The sequence below is a fragment of the Salvelinus fontinalis genome, chromosome 2 (assembly GCF_029448725.1).
Source record: "Salvelinus fontinalis isolate EN_2023a chromosome 2, ASM2944872v1, whole genome shotgun sequence".
Lineage (NCBI taxonomy): Eukaryota > Metazoa > Chordata > Actinopteri > Salmoniformes > Salmonidae > Salvelinus > Salvelinus fontinalis.
This window is the reverse complement of record NC_074666.1, coordinates 23,857,480-23,874,728: the sequence shown is the minus strand read 5'-3', so window position 1 is coordinate 23,874,728 and position 17,249 is coordinate 23,857,480. Positions and strand designations below refer to the sequence as shown.

The 17,249-nt window shown below is 43.5% G+C and overlaps 1 protein-coding gene across 2 annotated transcripts in view; it reads right to left on the bottom strand.

The window, feature by feature from the left end:
* The window catches only part of LOC129815030 (calcium-binding protein 1), a 34,153-nt gene extending 18,434 nt beyond the window's left edge, over positions 1-15,719 (bottom strand). The window contains exon 1 of one of the 2 annotated variants that reach the window (XM_055868311.1): positions 14,664-15,719. In XM_055868311.1, coding sequence (XP_055724286.1) covers positions 14,664-15,356 — 693 coding nt within the window. In that variant the 5' untranslated portion in view covers positions 15,357-15,719. The remainder of the gene's footprint in view (positions 1-14,663) is intronic. The other variant, XM_055868321.1, reaches the window with a different exon arrangement.
* Positions 15,720-17,249: the final 1,530 nt, after the last annotated feature.

The window sequence follows — 17,249 nt, the reverse complement described above, 5'->3', positions numbered from 1 at the left end:
CAAGTTCTCCCACTTAAAAAGATGAGAGAGGCCTGTAATTTTCATCATAGGTACACTTCAACTATGACAGACAAAATTAGGAAAAAAAATCCAGACCATCACATTGTAGGATTTTTAATTTATTTATTTGCAAATTATGGTGGGGAGTAGTTTGCTGTCAACATTTCAAATAGCATAGCACATAGTATCATGATACAACCTTAGCCAATATTACTATTCTCTTCTTTTGCCTCTTGCCTCTGTGTCCCCTTTCACTCTCTCTCATTTTCCTTTCTCACTGTTTCCCTGTCTCCCTGATTTCCTCTTCCAGTGGCTACGGACAGCCTCAGGTTCCCATGAATATTCATCATTATCACTCACACACATAAACACACACTTGCACGCACATGCGCACATGCGCACAGACACACACGTCTTTACACAGTCTCCTGAATTTCACGGTCTAATCCTTCACATTTCAATGGGGATTTAACTGAATAGTGAAAATGTCTACCTCCTTCACAACCATCCATTAATGGACTGTATAAATACCCATCTGTGGCTATAAATAGTCTTTGGGCTATAAACATATTAAAGACTGAAATTACAGTTGATACGACAGTACTTATACATGTATCATGGCAGCTTATCCACACCTCCTTTTCCCTTCCCATTACCACCCAGTCCTTTCATTTTTCTCTCTCTTTCCCGTCATTCATGCTCTCTTTCTTTCCCGTCATCCATGCTCTCTCTCCATTTTCTCTGCCCCCTCTTTCCCTTTCAGACCTCATCAAGGTCAGTATGACCTGGCAGGAGAGAGGGAGGGAGAGATGGAGAGGAAGACAGGGAATGATGGAGCGAGGGTCGGAGAACTAATAATAAAAAAAGGAATGAGACTGACAAAGGAGAGAGGGACACACACAGAGAGAGAGAGATGACATTTGAAATGTCTCTATTCCTTTAGAACTTTGGGAGTGTAATGTTTACTGTTCTTTTTTTTTGAGAGGCAGAGAGAGAAAGTGTGGGGGGGGGGGGGGGGTCCATAGAGTGAAAGAGGAAATGATTCAGTGGAAGAGTGACAAGGGAAGGTACGGAGGAGGGAGTATACCACCAGCAGGAAAAGGAGGCTTCAGCTGTGCTTTTACCGGAGAGGTTTCCTTGCATTATCTCCAGAGCTGTCAAATGCTCTGTGACCAGGGAGCTGAAGGGGAAAAATATAGTTCTGTGTTTTCCTTACATAACCTAGGTCTGTTAGCATGACTGCCTTCCCACATAGCTCAGATTCTTCCTCCTATTTATCCAATTCCTTCACTCTTTAAATCCCTGTCACCCCTGTGGCTGCTCGTATGACACACAGAGGTTGGGTTTGCGAACTGTGAATTTGCTAATGTGGGATTGGCAGGATCATTACCCTAACACACACACACACACACACACATCATTATCACACACACACACATCATTATCACACACACAGTTTATTAATGAGTGTAACTTATCTCAAGCTGGGTAAACTGGGTAAGAACCGACACAGCCTGTTATCAAATACTGATGTACACATAAATTAAGAGTTTATTTCCAAAATGCTATAGCCACCTACTTTTCACTTGTTTTTTCATCAGAAATTATTGCTTATGGGTACCTTCATGTGTGTGTAAAATATTACTGTTCTCAGATTTTTTTATTCATAGATTTCAGATGTTTATGAACATTTAAATTTCTTTTACCCTATACTGTATTTACATTGTTTCACTGGAATGGAATGTTCGAATCCTGTATATTTGACTGTAATATGTGGTTGTCTCACCTAGCTATCTTAAGATGAATGCACTAACTGTAAGTTGCTCTGGATAAGAGCATCTGCTAAATGACACAAATATCAAATGTAACTATTTTACATACAGATCTCATATTCCTGTATTTAATTATTATTTTTGAACATTTTTGAAATATTGATTTCACAAATGATAAGTTTGTATAGTTCTTTATTGAAAATGTAGCTATTTGTTACAATTGACTGTAAAACCTAGCAGTACTACTTATTTCTCTGAGAGTGAGGCAGATAAATAGCATCAAGTGATTGATTTTAAACAAATGCACTACATGACCAAAAGTATGTGGACACCTGGACATCTCATTCCAAAAGCATGGGCAATAATTGGCATCCCCCTTTGCTGCTATAACAGCCTTCACTCTTCTGGGAAGGCTTTCCACTAGATGTTGGAACATTGCTGCGAGGACTTGCTTCCATTCAGCCACAAGAGCATTAGTGAAGTCGGGCACTGTCGGTGTTCCATTTCATCCCAAAGGTGTTTGATGGTGTTATGGCCAGGGCTCTGTGCAGGCCAGTCAAGTTCTTCCACACCAATCTCAACAAACAATTTCTGTATCGACCTAGCTTTGTGCATGGGGGCATTGTCATCCTGAAACAGGAAAGGGGCTTCCCCAAAATGTTGCCACAAAGTTGGAAGCACAAATTGTCTAGAATGTCATTGTATGCTTTAGCGTTAAGATTCACTGGAACTAAGAGGCCTAGCCCGAACGATGAAAAACAGCCCCAGACCATTATTCCTCCTTCACCAAACTTTACAGTTGGCAGTATGCATATGGGCAGGTAGCGTTCCCCTGGCATCTGCCAAACCCATATTCGTCTGTCAGACTGCCAGATGGTGAAGCATGAAGCATCACTCCAAAGAACGCATTTCCACTACTCCAGAGTCCAATGGCGGCGAGCTTTACACTACTCCAGCCGACGCTTGGCATTACATGTGGTGATCTTAGGCTTGTGTGTGGCTGCTCGACCATGGAAACCCATTTCATGAAGCTCCTGACGAACAGTTCTTGTGCTGGACGTTGCTTCCAACGGATGTGACTACAATAGCCGAATCCACTAATTTGAAAGGGTGTCAACATACTTTTGTATATATAGTGGACATGTCTGTCATTGAAGAACGCCATGCCATGATTAGATAGTGTGTGTGTTTTTTACCAACATTTCTCTTTTATTTAATTTTATTCAGTTACCATACAACTGCAACAAAGATAGCTCAGATGTGCCAATGCCTTTTGAATTTTGTACCCAAATTTCTGAAAATGGATGTATAGCATTTTGGAATGAAACTCTTTAAAAATACCACTTTTAATACATTGAATAAGCTGTGTGTTTTAGGGTTTTGAGTTATAGTTTATAGTAATACAAATGCTTGACACACATTGAATCTTACAAACAGACACACACTCTCTGATTTACAGTACATATTGTGAGCAGCCACCATCATCTGGTGGTGTCATCTCAGAGGTGATTAGGCATTGGTGAAAAACAATCATCCATTTACTTCTCTGCCCAGACTTCCAAAGAATATTTTTCTTTCCTCAGAAGTGGTAGCTTAACTTCTTTGGGAACGGGGGGCAGTATCGAGTAGCTTAGATGAATAAGGTGCCCCGAGTAAACTGCCTGTTACTCAGGCCCAGAAGCTGGAATATGCATATAATTAGTAGATTTGGATAGAAAACACTCTAAAGTTTCCAAAACTGTTAAAATAATGTCTGTGAGTATAACCAAACTCATTGTAACGTTCCTGACCTGTTTTCTGTTGTTTTTGTATGTGTTTATGGTCAGGGCGTGTGTTTTGGGTGGGCAGTCTATGTTTTCTGTTTCTATGTTGGTTTTGGGTTGCCTGGTATGGCTCTTAATTAGAGGCAGGTGTTTTGCGTTTTCCTCTAATTGAGAGTCATATTTAGGTAGGGTGTTCTCACTGTTTGTTTGTGGGTGATTGTCTCCTGTGTCGTCGATGTATGTACCATATGGGACTGTTTGGCTGTTCGTTCGTTTTGATGTAGTCTGTTTCCTGTCCGTGAGTTCTACGTTTAGTTAGTTAAGTTCATGTTCAGGTTTCGTCTACGTTGTTTTCTTGTTTTGTTATTTTGTAAGTGTTTGTTTTCGTGTTGCCGTCGTTTCAAATAAAGAGATGGCTTATTTCCCTAATGCTGCGTATTGGTCCACTGATCCTTCTCTCCTCTCCTCATCTGAGGAAGAGGAGGACAACAGCCCTTACAGAATCACCCACCAAACTAGGACCAAGCGGCAAGGGAGAGCTCAACAGAGCAACAAGGACTCCTGGACTTGGGACGATATATTGGACGGGAAAGGTTGCTACACATGGGAGGAGATCCTGGCTGGTAGGGATCGCCTCCCATGGGAACAGCTGGAGGCACTGAGGAGAGCAGAGGCTACCGGAGAGAGGAACCGGAGTTATGAGGGAACGCGTCTGGCACGGAAGCCCAAAAAGCCCGTGAGTAACACCCAAAAATTTCTTGGGGGGGAGGCTAAGAGGTAGTGGGCCAAGGGCAGGTAGGAGACCTGCGCCCACTTCCCAGGCTTACCGTGGAGAGCGGGAGTACGGGCAGGCGCCGTGTTACGCAGTAGAGCGCACGGTGTCTCCTGTACGAGTGCATAGCCCAGTGCGGGTTATTCCACCTCCCCGCACTGGCAGGGCTAGATTGGGTATTGAGCCAGGTGTCATGAGGCCGGCTCAACGCGTCTGGTCTCCAGTGCGTCTCCTCGGGCCGGCATACATGGCACCTGCATTACGCATGGTTTCCCCGGTTCGCCTACATATGCCGGTGCGGGTTATTCCACCTCCCCGCACTGGTCGGGCAACCGGGAGTATTCAACCAGGTAAGGTTGGGCAGGCTCAATGCTCAAGAGTGCCAGTACGCCTCCACGGTCCGGTATTTCCGGCGCCACCTCCCCGCCCCAGCCTAGTACCTACAGTGCCTACACTACGCACTAGGCTACCAGTGCGTCTCCTGAGCCCAGTTCCTCCTCCACGCACTCTCTCTGTAGTGCGTGTATCCAGTTCGGTGCCTCCAGTTCCGGCACCACGCACTAAGCCTCCTGTGCGTCTCCAGAGCCCTGTACACACTGTATCTTCTCCCCCTACTAATCCTGATGTGCTTGTCCTCAGCCCGGTGTCACCAGTGCCGGTACCTCGCACCAGGTATAGAGTGGGCTTTGAGAGTACAGTGTGCCCTGTCCCTGCTCCCCGCACTAGTAGGAAGGTGCGTATCCTTAGCCCGGTGCCTCCAGTTCCGGCACTACGCACCAGGTCTACAGTGCGCCTTATCCGGCCAGAGCCATCCGTCTCACCAGCGCCATCTGAGCCATCCGTCTCCCCAGCGCCATCTGAGCCATCCGTCTCCCCAGCGCCATCTGAGCCATCCGTCTCCCCAGCGCCATCTGAGCCATCCGTCTCCCCAGCGCCGTCTGAGCCATCCGTCTGCCATGAGCCTGCAAAGCCGCCCGTCTGCCATGAGCCTGCAAAGCCGCCCGTCTGCCATGAGCCTACAGAGCCGTCTGCCAGACAGGAGCCGCTAGAGCCGCCCGCCAGACAGGAGCCGCTAGAGCCGCCCGCCAGACAGGATCTGCCAGAGCCGCCCGCCAGACAGGATCTGCCAGAGCCGCCCGCCAGACAGGATCTGCCAGAGCCGCCCGCCAGACAGGATCTGCCAGAGCCGCCAACCAGACAGGATCTGCCAGAGCCGCCAACCAGACAGGATCTGCCAGAGCCGCCAACCAGACAGGATCTGCCAGAGCCGCCAGCGAGCCATGAGCAGCCAGAGCCGTCAGAGAGCCATGAGCGTCGAGAGCCGTCAGAGAGCCATGAGCGTCGAGAGCCGTCAGAGAGCCATGAGCGTCGAGAGCCGTCAGCCTGCCATGAGCGTCGAGAGCCGTCAGCCTGCCATGAGCGTCGAGAGCCGTCAGCCTGCCATGAGCGTCGAGAGCCGTCAGCCTGCCATGAGCGTCGAGAGCCGTCAGCCAGCCATGAGCGTCGAGAGCCGTCAGCCAGCCATGAGCGTCGAGAGCCGTCAGCCAGCCATGAGCGTCGAGAGCCGTCAGCCAGCCATGAGCGTCGAGAGCCGTCCAGCCAGGACCTGCCAGAGTATCTCAGCCGGGTGCTGCCCCTTATCCCGGTGCTGCCCCTTGTCCCGGTGCTGCCCCTTGTCCCGGTGCTGCCCCTTGTCCCGGTGCTGCCCCTTATCCCGGTGCTGCCCCTTATCCTGGTGCTGCCCCTTATCCTGGTGCTACCCCTTGTCCCGGTGCTGCCCCTTGTCCCGGTGCTACCCCTTGTCCCGGTGCTGCCCCTTGTCCCGGTGCTGCCCCTTGTCCCGGTGCTGCCCCTTCTCCCGGTGCTGCCCCTTCTCCCGGTGCTGCCCCTTCTCCCGGTGCTGGCCGTTCATTTAGGGGGTTTTAGTTGGAGGGTGGTCATTGGGAGGGGTAGACAGAAGCGGGGAGTGACTATGGTGGTGTGGGGACAGCGTCCGGAGCCTGAGCCACCACCGTGGTCAACTGCCCACCCAGACCCTCCCCTGGACTTTGTGCTGGTGCGCCCGGCGTTCGCACCTTGAGGGGGGGGTTCTGTAACGTTCCTAACCTGTTTTCTGTTGTTTTTGTATGTGTTTATGGTCAGGGCGTGTGTTTTGGGTGGGCAGTCTATGTTTTCTGTTTCTATGTTGGTTTTGGGTTGCCTGGTATGGCTCTTAATTAGAGGCAGGTGTTTTGCGTTTTCCTCTAATTGAGAGTCATATTTAGGTAGGGTGTTCTCACTGTTTGTTTGTGGGTGATTGTCTCCTGTGTCGTCGATGTATGTACCATACGGGACTGTTTGGCTGTTCGTTCGTTTTGATGTAGTCTGTTTCCTGTCCGTGAGTTCTACGTTTAGTTAGTTAAGTTCATGTTCAGGTTTCGTCTACGTCGTTTTCTTGTTTTGTTATTTTGTAAGTGTTTGTTTTCGTGTTGCCGTCGTTTCAAATAAAGAGATGGCTTATTTCCCTAATGCTGCGTATTGGTCCACTGATCCTTCTCTCCTCTCCTCATCTGAGGAAGAGGAGGACAACAGCCCTTACACTCATATGGCAGGCAAAAACCTGAGAAAAATGCAACCAGGAAGTGGGAAATCTGAGGTTTGTAGTTTTTCAAGTGATTGCCTATCCAAAATCCAGTGTAAATGGGGTCAGATTGCACTTCCTAATGCTTCCAGTAGATGTCAACAGTCTTCAGAAAGTTGTTTCAGGCTTCTATTGTGAAAGGGGAGCGAATAAGAGCTGTTTCAACAAGTGGTCAGGCTGAAAGCCTTTCGTAAAGTCTCGCGCGTGTCCTTGAGCGCGAAGGTCGTTTCCTTTCCTTTCTATTGACAACGGAATTGTCCGGTTGGAATATTATTGATGATTTATGATAAAAACATCCTAAAGATTGATTATATACATCATTTGACATGTTTATACGAACTTTAATGGAACTTTTTTGACTTTCGTCTGGACTTAGTGGCTGCGCTTTGTGCATTTGGATTAGTGAACTAAACGCGCGAACATAAAGGAGGTATTTGGACATAAATATGGACTTTATCGAACAAAACAAACATTTATTGTAGAACTGCGATTCCTGGGAGTGCATTCCGATGAAGATCATCAAAGGTAAGTGAATATTTATAATACTATTTCTGACTTTTGTTGACTTTTGTTGACTCCACAACTTGGCGGGTATCTGTATGGCTTGTTGTGGTGCCTGAGCGCTGTACTCAGATTATCGCATGGTGTGCTTTCGCCGTAAAGCTTTTTTGAAATCTGACACAGTGGTTGCATTAAGGAGAGGTTTATCTTTAATCCTATGTATAACACTTGTATCTTTCATCAAAGTTTATGATGAGTTTCTATAAATTGATGTGGCTCTCTGCAAATTCACTGGATGTTTTGGAGGCAAAACAGTACTGAACATAACACACCAATGTAAACTGAGATTTTTGGATATAAATATGAACTTTATCGAACAAAACATACATGTATTGTGTAACATGAAGTCATATGAGTGCCATCTGATGAAGATCATCAAAGGTTAGTGATTAATTTTATCTCTATTTCTGCTTTTTGTGACTCCTCTCTTTGGCTGGAAAATGGCTGTATGTTTTTTTGTGACTAGGCGCTGACCTAACATAATCGCATGGTATGCTTTCGCCGTAAAGCCTTTTTGAAATCGGACACTGTGGATTAACAAGAAGTTTATCTTTAAAATGGTGTATAATACTTGTATGTTTGAGGAATTTTAATTATGAGATTTCTGTTGTTTGAATTTGGCGCCCTGCAATTTCACTGGCTGTTGTCAAATCGATCCCGTTAACGGGATTTGATCCCTATGAAGAAGTCAGGGTCGCAACTTTGGTTTTCGAAATGGAGGGGCCATAATATATATGTATATATTTTTTAAACACTCCAAACAGCCTACCCGACTGCTCGGAGGTGTCCGCATGGTCCTTCAGCACACCGTTGCCTTGTTTTGTATCACATTCCAATGATAAAACTGGGGGGACAAAAATGCAATTTCAGAATTTGGAGGGGACATGTCCCCCCCGTCCCCAGTGAAGGTTGCGCCCCTGAATAAAGTACTCAATACAACAGTGAAAGCTGTGAATAGACTGCTGTAACCTGGATTGGTCTATAAATGGAAAGAGTTGGAAATTGTAGCCTACATACAATAATTAAAGTATGACTACATTGACAATGCGCAGACTGCTATGTATGACACAGATGAATAGAAAATATGAAAGCAGTTATGTTTGTGATAATTATGATCCCTGTGAATTGTGTGTATGACCCACTGGGCACAGATGTCAATTCAACGTCTATTCCACATAGGTTCATTGAAATGACGTGGAAACAACGTTGATTCAACCAGTGTGTGCCCAGTGGGGAGTGTAATGATGAGTATGGAGAGTATAGTGTAATGATGTTATCATTCATAACTGACCAAAATTAGTGTTGTTTTATTTATATCTATTGTCACGTTCCTGACCTATTTCTGTTAGTTTGTTGTATGTGTTAGTTGGTCAGGACGTGAGTTTGGGTGGGCATTCTATGTTTTCTGTTTCTATGTTGGTTTATGGGTTGCCTGGTATGGCTCTTAATTAGAGGCAGGTGTTTGGCGTTCCTCTAATTAAGAGTCATATTTAGGTAGGTGGTTTCACAGTGTTCGTTGTGGGTGGTTGTCTCCTGTGTCAGTGTTTGTCGCACCATACGGGACTGTTTCGGTTTGTTTGTTCATCGTCATTTATGTGTAGGCTTATTTTCCCTGTTCGTGCGTTCTCGTGTGTTATGTGAGTCCGTCGTCCAGATCTGTCTACACCGTTTGTTGTTTTGTTAGTTTATTAGTCAAGTTCGTGTTTTCGTGTTTTCTTTAATAAATTATGTCTTCAAACTCCGCTGCATTTTGGTTCCCTCACTACTCCTCCTTTTCGGTTGAAGAGGAGGAGGACCGCCGTTACATCTATGCATGAATTCATACGTCTAGACAGGGATATTGTATTTATATCAGGATTTTCCTTTATTGATAGGAATCATTCATTGTTAAACAGTCATTATTTTCATGTCCAATTCTCACAATGCCCCCTCCTCATCACTTTCCTCATAACGCCCCCTCCTCATCACTTTCCTCATAACGCACCCCTCCTCATCCCTTTACTCAAAACGCATCCCTCCTCATCCCTTTACTCATAATGCCAACCAACTATTCCCTTTCCTCATAATGCCCCCCTCATTCCTTTCCTCATAATTCCCCCCTCATCCCTTTCCTCATAACGCTCCCCTCCTCATCACTTTCCTCAATGCCCCCTCCTCATCACTTTCCTCAATGCCCCCTCATCCATTTAATATTTTAAATGTTTTAATTTTTAATTTTATTTAACCGTTATTTAACTAGGCAAGTCAGTTAAAACTGCATACGATTTAGATGTCAGTAAGCAGTAAGAATTGGAATGGTGTTGCTAGATAGATCTGAGGCCGTATAAAGGCTCTTGGAATCGGGGGTGCACTCTTTTTAACGTTCGTCATGGCGCAAGATAGACCTCAGGATGGCATTCTGAAAAGCTCTCGTTATAGGCCTTAGATATATCCGGCTCTGATTTTATTCGATATAGGTGTTAAAGACATCATAATGTAGTTATTTTAAACCGAGTTATATCAGTATATTGCGATTTTCGGTATTTCATTTGTGCTGCGTTATAGTGAGTTGGACACGTCTTCATCACATGGCTAACGTTTGCTGCTAATTCCAAAGTTGAAGACGACAATCTACAACCGAGCAACGATGATTCTGGACAAAGGACACCTTGCACAAGATTCTGATGGAAGCTCATCAAAAAGTAAGAACTATTTATGATGTTAATTCGTTGTTCTGTTGAAAAATGTTCCACTACTATTCCGCCATTAATTTCGGTGCGGTCTCGCTTTAACGCACGCTGTATGTCGTAGTAACTTTAATTTTAAAAATCTAACACAGCGGTTGCATTAAGAACTAATGTATCTTTCATTTGCTGTCCAACCTGTATTTTTTTGTCAAGTTTATGATTAGTTATTGATTAGATTAGGTGCCTCTCCCAAGATTTCTCCCGACATTTTGTTGGCAGCTTGGCTACTATTCTCATTGTATAACCACGATTTGTGCCGCTAAATATGCACATTTTCGAACAAACAATATATGTATTGTGTAATATGTTATAGGACTGTCATCTGATGAAGTTTTGAGAAAGTTAGTGAAAAATGTAATATCTTTTGCTGGTTTATTCGCTATCGCTAACGTGCATGAATCAATGCTGCTGTGTGGTTGGCTATTGTAGTAAGCTAATATAATGCTAAATTGTGTTTTTGCTGTAAAACACTTAAAGAATCTGAAATATTGGCTGGATTCACAAGATCTTTGTCTTTCATTTGCTGTACGCTATGTATTTTTCATAAATGTTTTATGATGAGTATTTAGGTAATTCACGTTGCTCTCTGTAGTTATTCTAGTTGCTTGGTGAGAGTTGTGATGGTGGCTGCAATGTAAAACTATGATTTATACCTGAAATATGCACATTTTTCGAACAAAACATATGCTATACAATAAATATGTTATCAGACTGTCATCTGATGAAGTTGTTTCTTGGTTAGTGACTATTTATATCTTTATTTGGTCGAATTTGTGATAGCTATGCAGGAAAAAAATGGTGGAGAAAAAAAGTTGTGTCTTTTGCTATGGTGGTTAGCTAATAGAAATACATATTGTGTCTTCCCTGTAAAACATTTTAAAAATCAGAAATGATGGCTGGATTCACAAGATGTGTATCTTTCATTTGGTGTCTTGGACTTGTGATTTCATGAACATTTTATTATATGATATCCCTGTGGCTTTAGGCTAGGCTATGCTAGTCAGCTTTTTTTATGGGGGGGATCCCGGATCCGGGTTTGTGACTCGTCAGAGGTTTAAGAACAAATTCTTATTTAGATGACAGCCTACCCCAGCCAAACCCGGACGACGCTGGGCCAATTGTGCGCCGCCCCACTCATCACTTTCTTCATAATTCCCCTCTCATCACTTTCTTCATAATGCCCCCCTCATCCCTTTCCTCATAATGTCCTCATCCCTTTCCTCATAATTCTCCCCGCCTCATCCCTTTCCTCATAACGCCCCCCTCCTCATCCCTTTCCTCATAATGCCCCCCTCATCCCTTTCCTCAAAACGCCCCCTCATCACTTTCTTCAATTGCAATTTTCCTACTCTGCCCACCCCCACAGGTCATCACACATAGATGTGACCCCCTTCCTAGAGGCTTCCTTGGCTGGTTTGATCTGATTGGATATCTTAGTTTTACTACCTTTTCGTTTGGTCTGTGGATTGGACAACAATTGATTTTGAATACAAACAAGTCATATCTGGTATAAATGGAATGAATGTCTGTTCTCTCATCTTGATATTTTCTAATTTCCTAGGTTTCTATGCCTCTGGCCTAGTAGGCATCTCTTTGTCCATGCTTTGTCTTGTAACTTAACCTTAGGACCTATATGCCTAGAATTAGGTTTTGTTAATAATGTCAGTATTGCCTTGTATGTGAATCCGTTCAATTTAGAAAGTTAATAAATAATACTTGCATTTTGCCATCACTTCTCATGACCATTCCCTGATCTTACTCAGCTAAACGCCTAATTCTTGCTTGCATATTTTCCTCACGTGTGCTCCCTCTACGACCTGTAGGTCACCAGGCTGCTCGTTAGGGTGCACACCTGTCACCAGCGTTAGTCGCATAATGACACTCACCTAGACTCCATCACCTCCTCGTTTACCTGCCCTATATATGTCACTCCCTTTAGTTTCTTCCCCAGTCGTCATTGTTTCTTTTCCTGTTCCATGTCGGTGCGCTGTTCATGTTTCTTGTTTTGTTCTTTTATTTATTAAATGTATACACTCCCTGAACTTGCTTCCCGACTTTCAGCATACATTCCAATTTTAATTATCTTTATGGAGTCAGACATAGTTTTAATAGACTTTGTCCATTAATTGAATAGTCTTATTTCAGGTCGCATGTAAGGTACATATACACATATCAAATATTACCCTGCTACAAAAGCATGCTATTTATATGGATGCTTGAGATAATGTTTTCTTATGCAGGAATCCCTGCTTTAGTCACCAATTTGCAAACTGGCTTTGTCAGGTAGCGCGTTAGCCAAAGGATTTGAATATTTTTACTACCACACGAAAGCTGTTCTCCTCCACTCTCTCATAATCAGGTCTTGGGAGTGTTATATTTAGCTTCCACTGGCAGAGAATGAGTTCTGTAGGGAGACCTTGATGTTACATAAGAAAAATATGAAATATAGAATGTCAATGGGTACATTCTCACTCCATATCAAAACATTTATTCAAAGTATACTTGTGCCAATAAAAATATATGATAAGATAGATATGATAAGATAGATATGATATGACATGTAAATGTCACCTAATAGATTATCACAACCAAAGATCCAAACACACGCATGCACCTATGTGCACACACAGGCAAGTGTACACACACACACACACACACATCTTTGTATCAGACAAACAGAACATCTTGCAATATCTAGACACCACCACACAACTCTCAGTTGAATTGAAACTTTGCTATTAAGTTATTGGACACAAACACTGCATATCCAGTTATAGATCTGATACTACTGAAATAGTCTGAGAGCTTTCTGACAAGTCTCTGACTTACAGTAACTAGCATCAAGTGACACAGTCCCCATGCATACTTTTTCTGCTCAAAAATTCCTCCAGCTGAGCAATTTCACAGCCAAGTGAGCGAGAAATAGACAGATATTGTCATTAAAGGTCCTTCAATATTCCCATTTCAAAGCACAATGACTGGATAGAGTGATAGAGGGCTACTGCATCGTGTCTCACTGTGGAGCAGATTGAGATACTGTAGGCACTATAGAGCACAGCAGTGCTGCTTAGATTGGGGTTTGCTGCCTAGAACTCCTGTGACTGATTGAAGCTCTGGCCTGGTTTGAGTGAAGTTATTTCTGGCACACATTAACACATGGGAAACATGTTGTCTCCTTCTGAGCTTTCTATCTCCCTAAGCACTGAAACTAATATCTCAGCGCCACAGGAAGAAAACAATGGATAGCCTACTGATGGAGAGCACGGGGTTATTTGATGAGGACTTTGAGGAGGACCTTTGTATTAGTAGAGGGTAGAGGAGATGGGATGCAGGAATGAAGAGATGGAGAAGCACCCTTCTTTTTCCATCCACAATCACCTATCCATCTTCCGGTGTACGGCCCCAAAGTCTGGCAAAGATTATACCTTTTCCATACCCAAATGATTTCAGTGTGATAACTATTCAATCTCACATTTTTTTTTAAACCTTGATGTGAGTGTGACTTACCACAAATAGCTGTGTGTGTGTGTGTGTGTGTGTGTGTTCAGCACAGCTACAATTTCCACAGGATTGGAAAGTTGATCCACCTGCCATTGCTCAGGTGACATACATGATGAGAGTATCCTTCATATCACCACACACGACAGTCTGCCACCCCCTCCATCAAACTAGTTACCAGATACACAGATAGGTGAAATTTGGACTCAAAACGTATCTACATTTTTGATATGGTCAGCTGGGGTGAATGGGTGTCAGGTCACATTTGGCTTGGGTTCCTGCTCTACCTGTCCCTCACGTTTGACCCTACCATACCAACCTGACACTGTGAAGCATTCTCATTTTGTCATGCTTGAGCAGTCTGAGCTATATAATCTGACCTATAGGCTACTACTCATATCTATCCAACGGTCTTGTTTCAAATGCACTATAGGAACGGGGTTATTTGATGAGGACTTTGAGGAGGACCTTTTGTTTCAAATACATTGGAATATTTTAGGAAAAATCTTTGGGAAATGTTATAGTGCACTGTGCAGTTCGAAAAATCCATAATCCCAGCCTTCTGTTGTCACGCATCCTATAGCTTTTGCAACTACCTGCTCTGAACGAAAGGTTCATCCTTCATTTCTGTGTTATGAATTACTGTTTAATGGTGTTACACAACAAAACACCTACGCGTTTATTCGTGCATAATAGAGCCGTTAATGCCAAAATGCATGAAATGGTCAATTGTGTAAATTAAGTTGAATCTTTTTGCATTTAGAAATTATAATTCAAATCGACCCTTGAAATAAAAGTGAGTTTAAGGCAAATGCACATAAATGAATTGCCTATTGTGACTAATAATCCCCAGTCTACTTGTTGAATCCTTGAGCTGACTTTGAATGTTTGTTCGAGAGTAGGCAGGCTAATCAATGTGTTGTAGTGCTGTCTAGACACGGATTTACCTACCTGCCCGAAGACTGATTTCACTATCGGATGCAGATTGGAGTCATGTTCAGGTGGAGCTGTGCTGAGTCTTTTTGCGGTGCGGCTGGTACGGGGACCGGGCACTGGCGTGGATGATACCGGTGGATCAGAGTTTAAACTCGTGGACGACCCAGAATTTATTCTGTCCTTTGATTCAAAAAAGTACGCAGTATCGTCGGATTGTTTTGTATGGGATGGAGTTGGCGAGGACCTCCGGTCCGGACGTGCGTTCCCGTGGTGATGCGCAGGCGGCAGGTCACATTTGGAGGTGTTGTGATGGTGGTGGTGTGGGTGTGGGTGTCTGGACGACTTACTGCGGTCTTTCCCACTGCGATCCATTCGCTCTCTCATTTCTTCCTGTCTGTAGCCGTCATCGTAGTGGTTGCTGTGTTGTTGGAAGTGGTGGGAATGTACCCGTTTATCACCTCCATTCCTGTCTGTCCTGCCACCGGCATGCCTCGGTTGACAAAGCGGTCTGCGCGCGCTTGCCTCACACTCATCGCTCCAACACGGCTCATCAGGTACACCGCTACCTCCGTCGGGTTGATGATGGTGACTGCGGTGGCTGCGCGACCCATGATGCTCAGAATGATGTTCGGATCTGCGACTCACCGGTACCGCTGAAGATCTCAACAGAGAGGTCGTAGATTCGCTCTTGGGAAGAGAGGAGCTCATTGCCGTGTGCCGTTCTTTTTACCTTAATGTATTCCTGTGTGCAGATACCAGGACAAGACTGAAGGTCGGGTGAAGACAGTTGCAGGTGCTGGGCATTTAGCCGGTATACTGTGTAGTCAGGGCAGTCTATTGGATCCCCTCTCAGTAGCCTATTCGCGCGTCTCTACAGCCTAGGCTACAGTGCAAACTAGGAACACCCACCCACTGTGAAATGATAAAGTTCTGAATGCCACCTGCTCACTCTATTGTATAGATGCGAGGCTACGTGTCATACGAAGTGACGAATCAGTCGCTTCTATACACGCGCAGAACGCATCAGTGAATTTGGGTGGCTTTGGAAGGGGATTTTATAGTTGCCTGCTATGCGGCGTGCCGTACACTGTCCTCGCGCAAAGTTCGTTAGGTCCCGCGTCACCACAGAATATAATGAACCGTAAAAGAGCCGTATATCATTATAATTAGTCACTCCTCTACTCATTCATTCCCGGGGGTCGTGAGGTTGAGCATCACATGATTTGAAGCAAGATAATAGGTGAGAGGGGTACGACATTGTTTTTACTTCACTGCCTTGCCAGAACAATTGTCAATCAAAGTTTTTTTGTTCAGTTATTGATTAAAATACCTAACTAGAACTGGATCTCTTGGACAAATATTCCTATATTCATGTCAAAGTTAAGTACTTTAGTATCAGCATGATATTCTCAATTTCATCAATTAATCATATTGCAGGGAATGAACGATTTTACTCTTTTCCTCTCATCTTCTGTCTAGTAACTCTACGAGGACTATTAGGAATTGCCATTCTACCAGAGTAAAAAGCAACAGCCTGCATGGAATTCCAACCAAACTCCCTATCCCCAGACATATCTAACCATCTTCCAACTTTCCATCCATCCTATAGTCTACTCTAAACATTTTCAAAATATATATCCAGTGAAACCGTATTGCTCAATGCCATCAAAACAAAAATCGATATATATTTATTCTCCTCCACAATGTCTAAATAGGCTATCACTCCTGTTGGCAGTTGGCTCTTTCTCAAGTGGCCTCTGTCTTTTTCTGGCCTCTCTCTCTCCCACAGTGTTCTCCCTCCCTCCATCCTCCCTAACCCTAACTCTCTCTCTAGGGTAAACAGATGCTCTCAAGCTGAAAGTGGAGCTTATGTAACATTGTACCTTCACCTTTCAACCCCATCTCCATACATTTGTAATGGTCAAATCACATGTACAATTACTTAGCACTTCACCTTTTATAAAGGGTTTGTAAGGGATGTATCATTGGTTGTAATTGTGTGATTGTTTGTGCCTGCTAAATAATTGAGTTATATGTCTGTTATAATTCAATCAAGTAGTTATTACTGTTTAATACCAATAACAAAAATGCTCTAGAAACAAACTGTTTTTACAACTTTTGCAAATCCTTTATAAAGGGCACTTAAATGTAAAGGGTATTTTGAACCGCACCATTTACTCATATGAGTGTGTCAAATGTATTTGTCTCAATGGAAATTGTAAAAAAAAAAATATATAGAATTCACTATACATTCTTGACCATACATATTTGGGTTGTTCCACCAATTTGGTCAAAGAAAGCGTTTGATTTCACCTCATTTTTACATTCTGTCATACACTGTAAACCCCAAGGCATGTTTGAGTACAAATTACTATAAGTATTTGAGTTAAAGTCAATGAAAAATCATTATTACATAAAATGTTTATGTGGTAACTTTTTTCCCCAGCATGCTCTACTGCAGGTTGATTTAAAAAAAATATATATATATATATATCTGTGTTTTTGCATGTACATTGAGTGATTGATTGATTAAATGCTATGATACACAAAGATAAATAAAACAATTCTAACTAATCCAATTATTGAATTTGTACACCCATT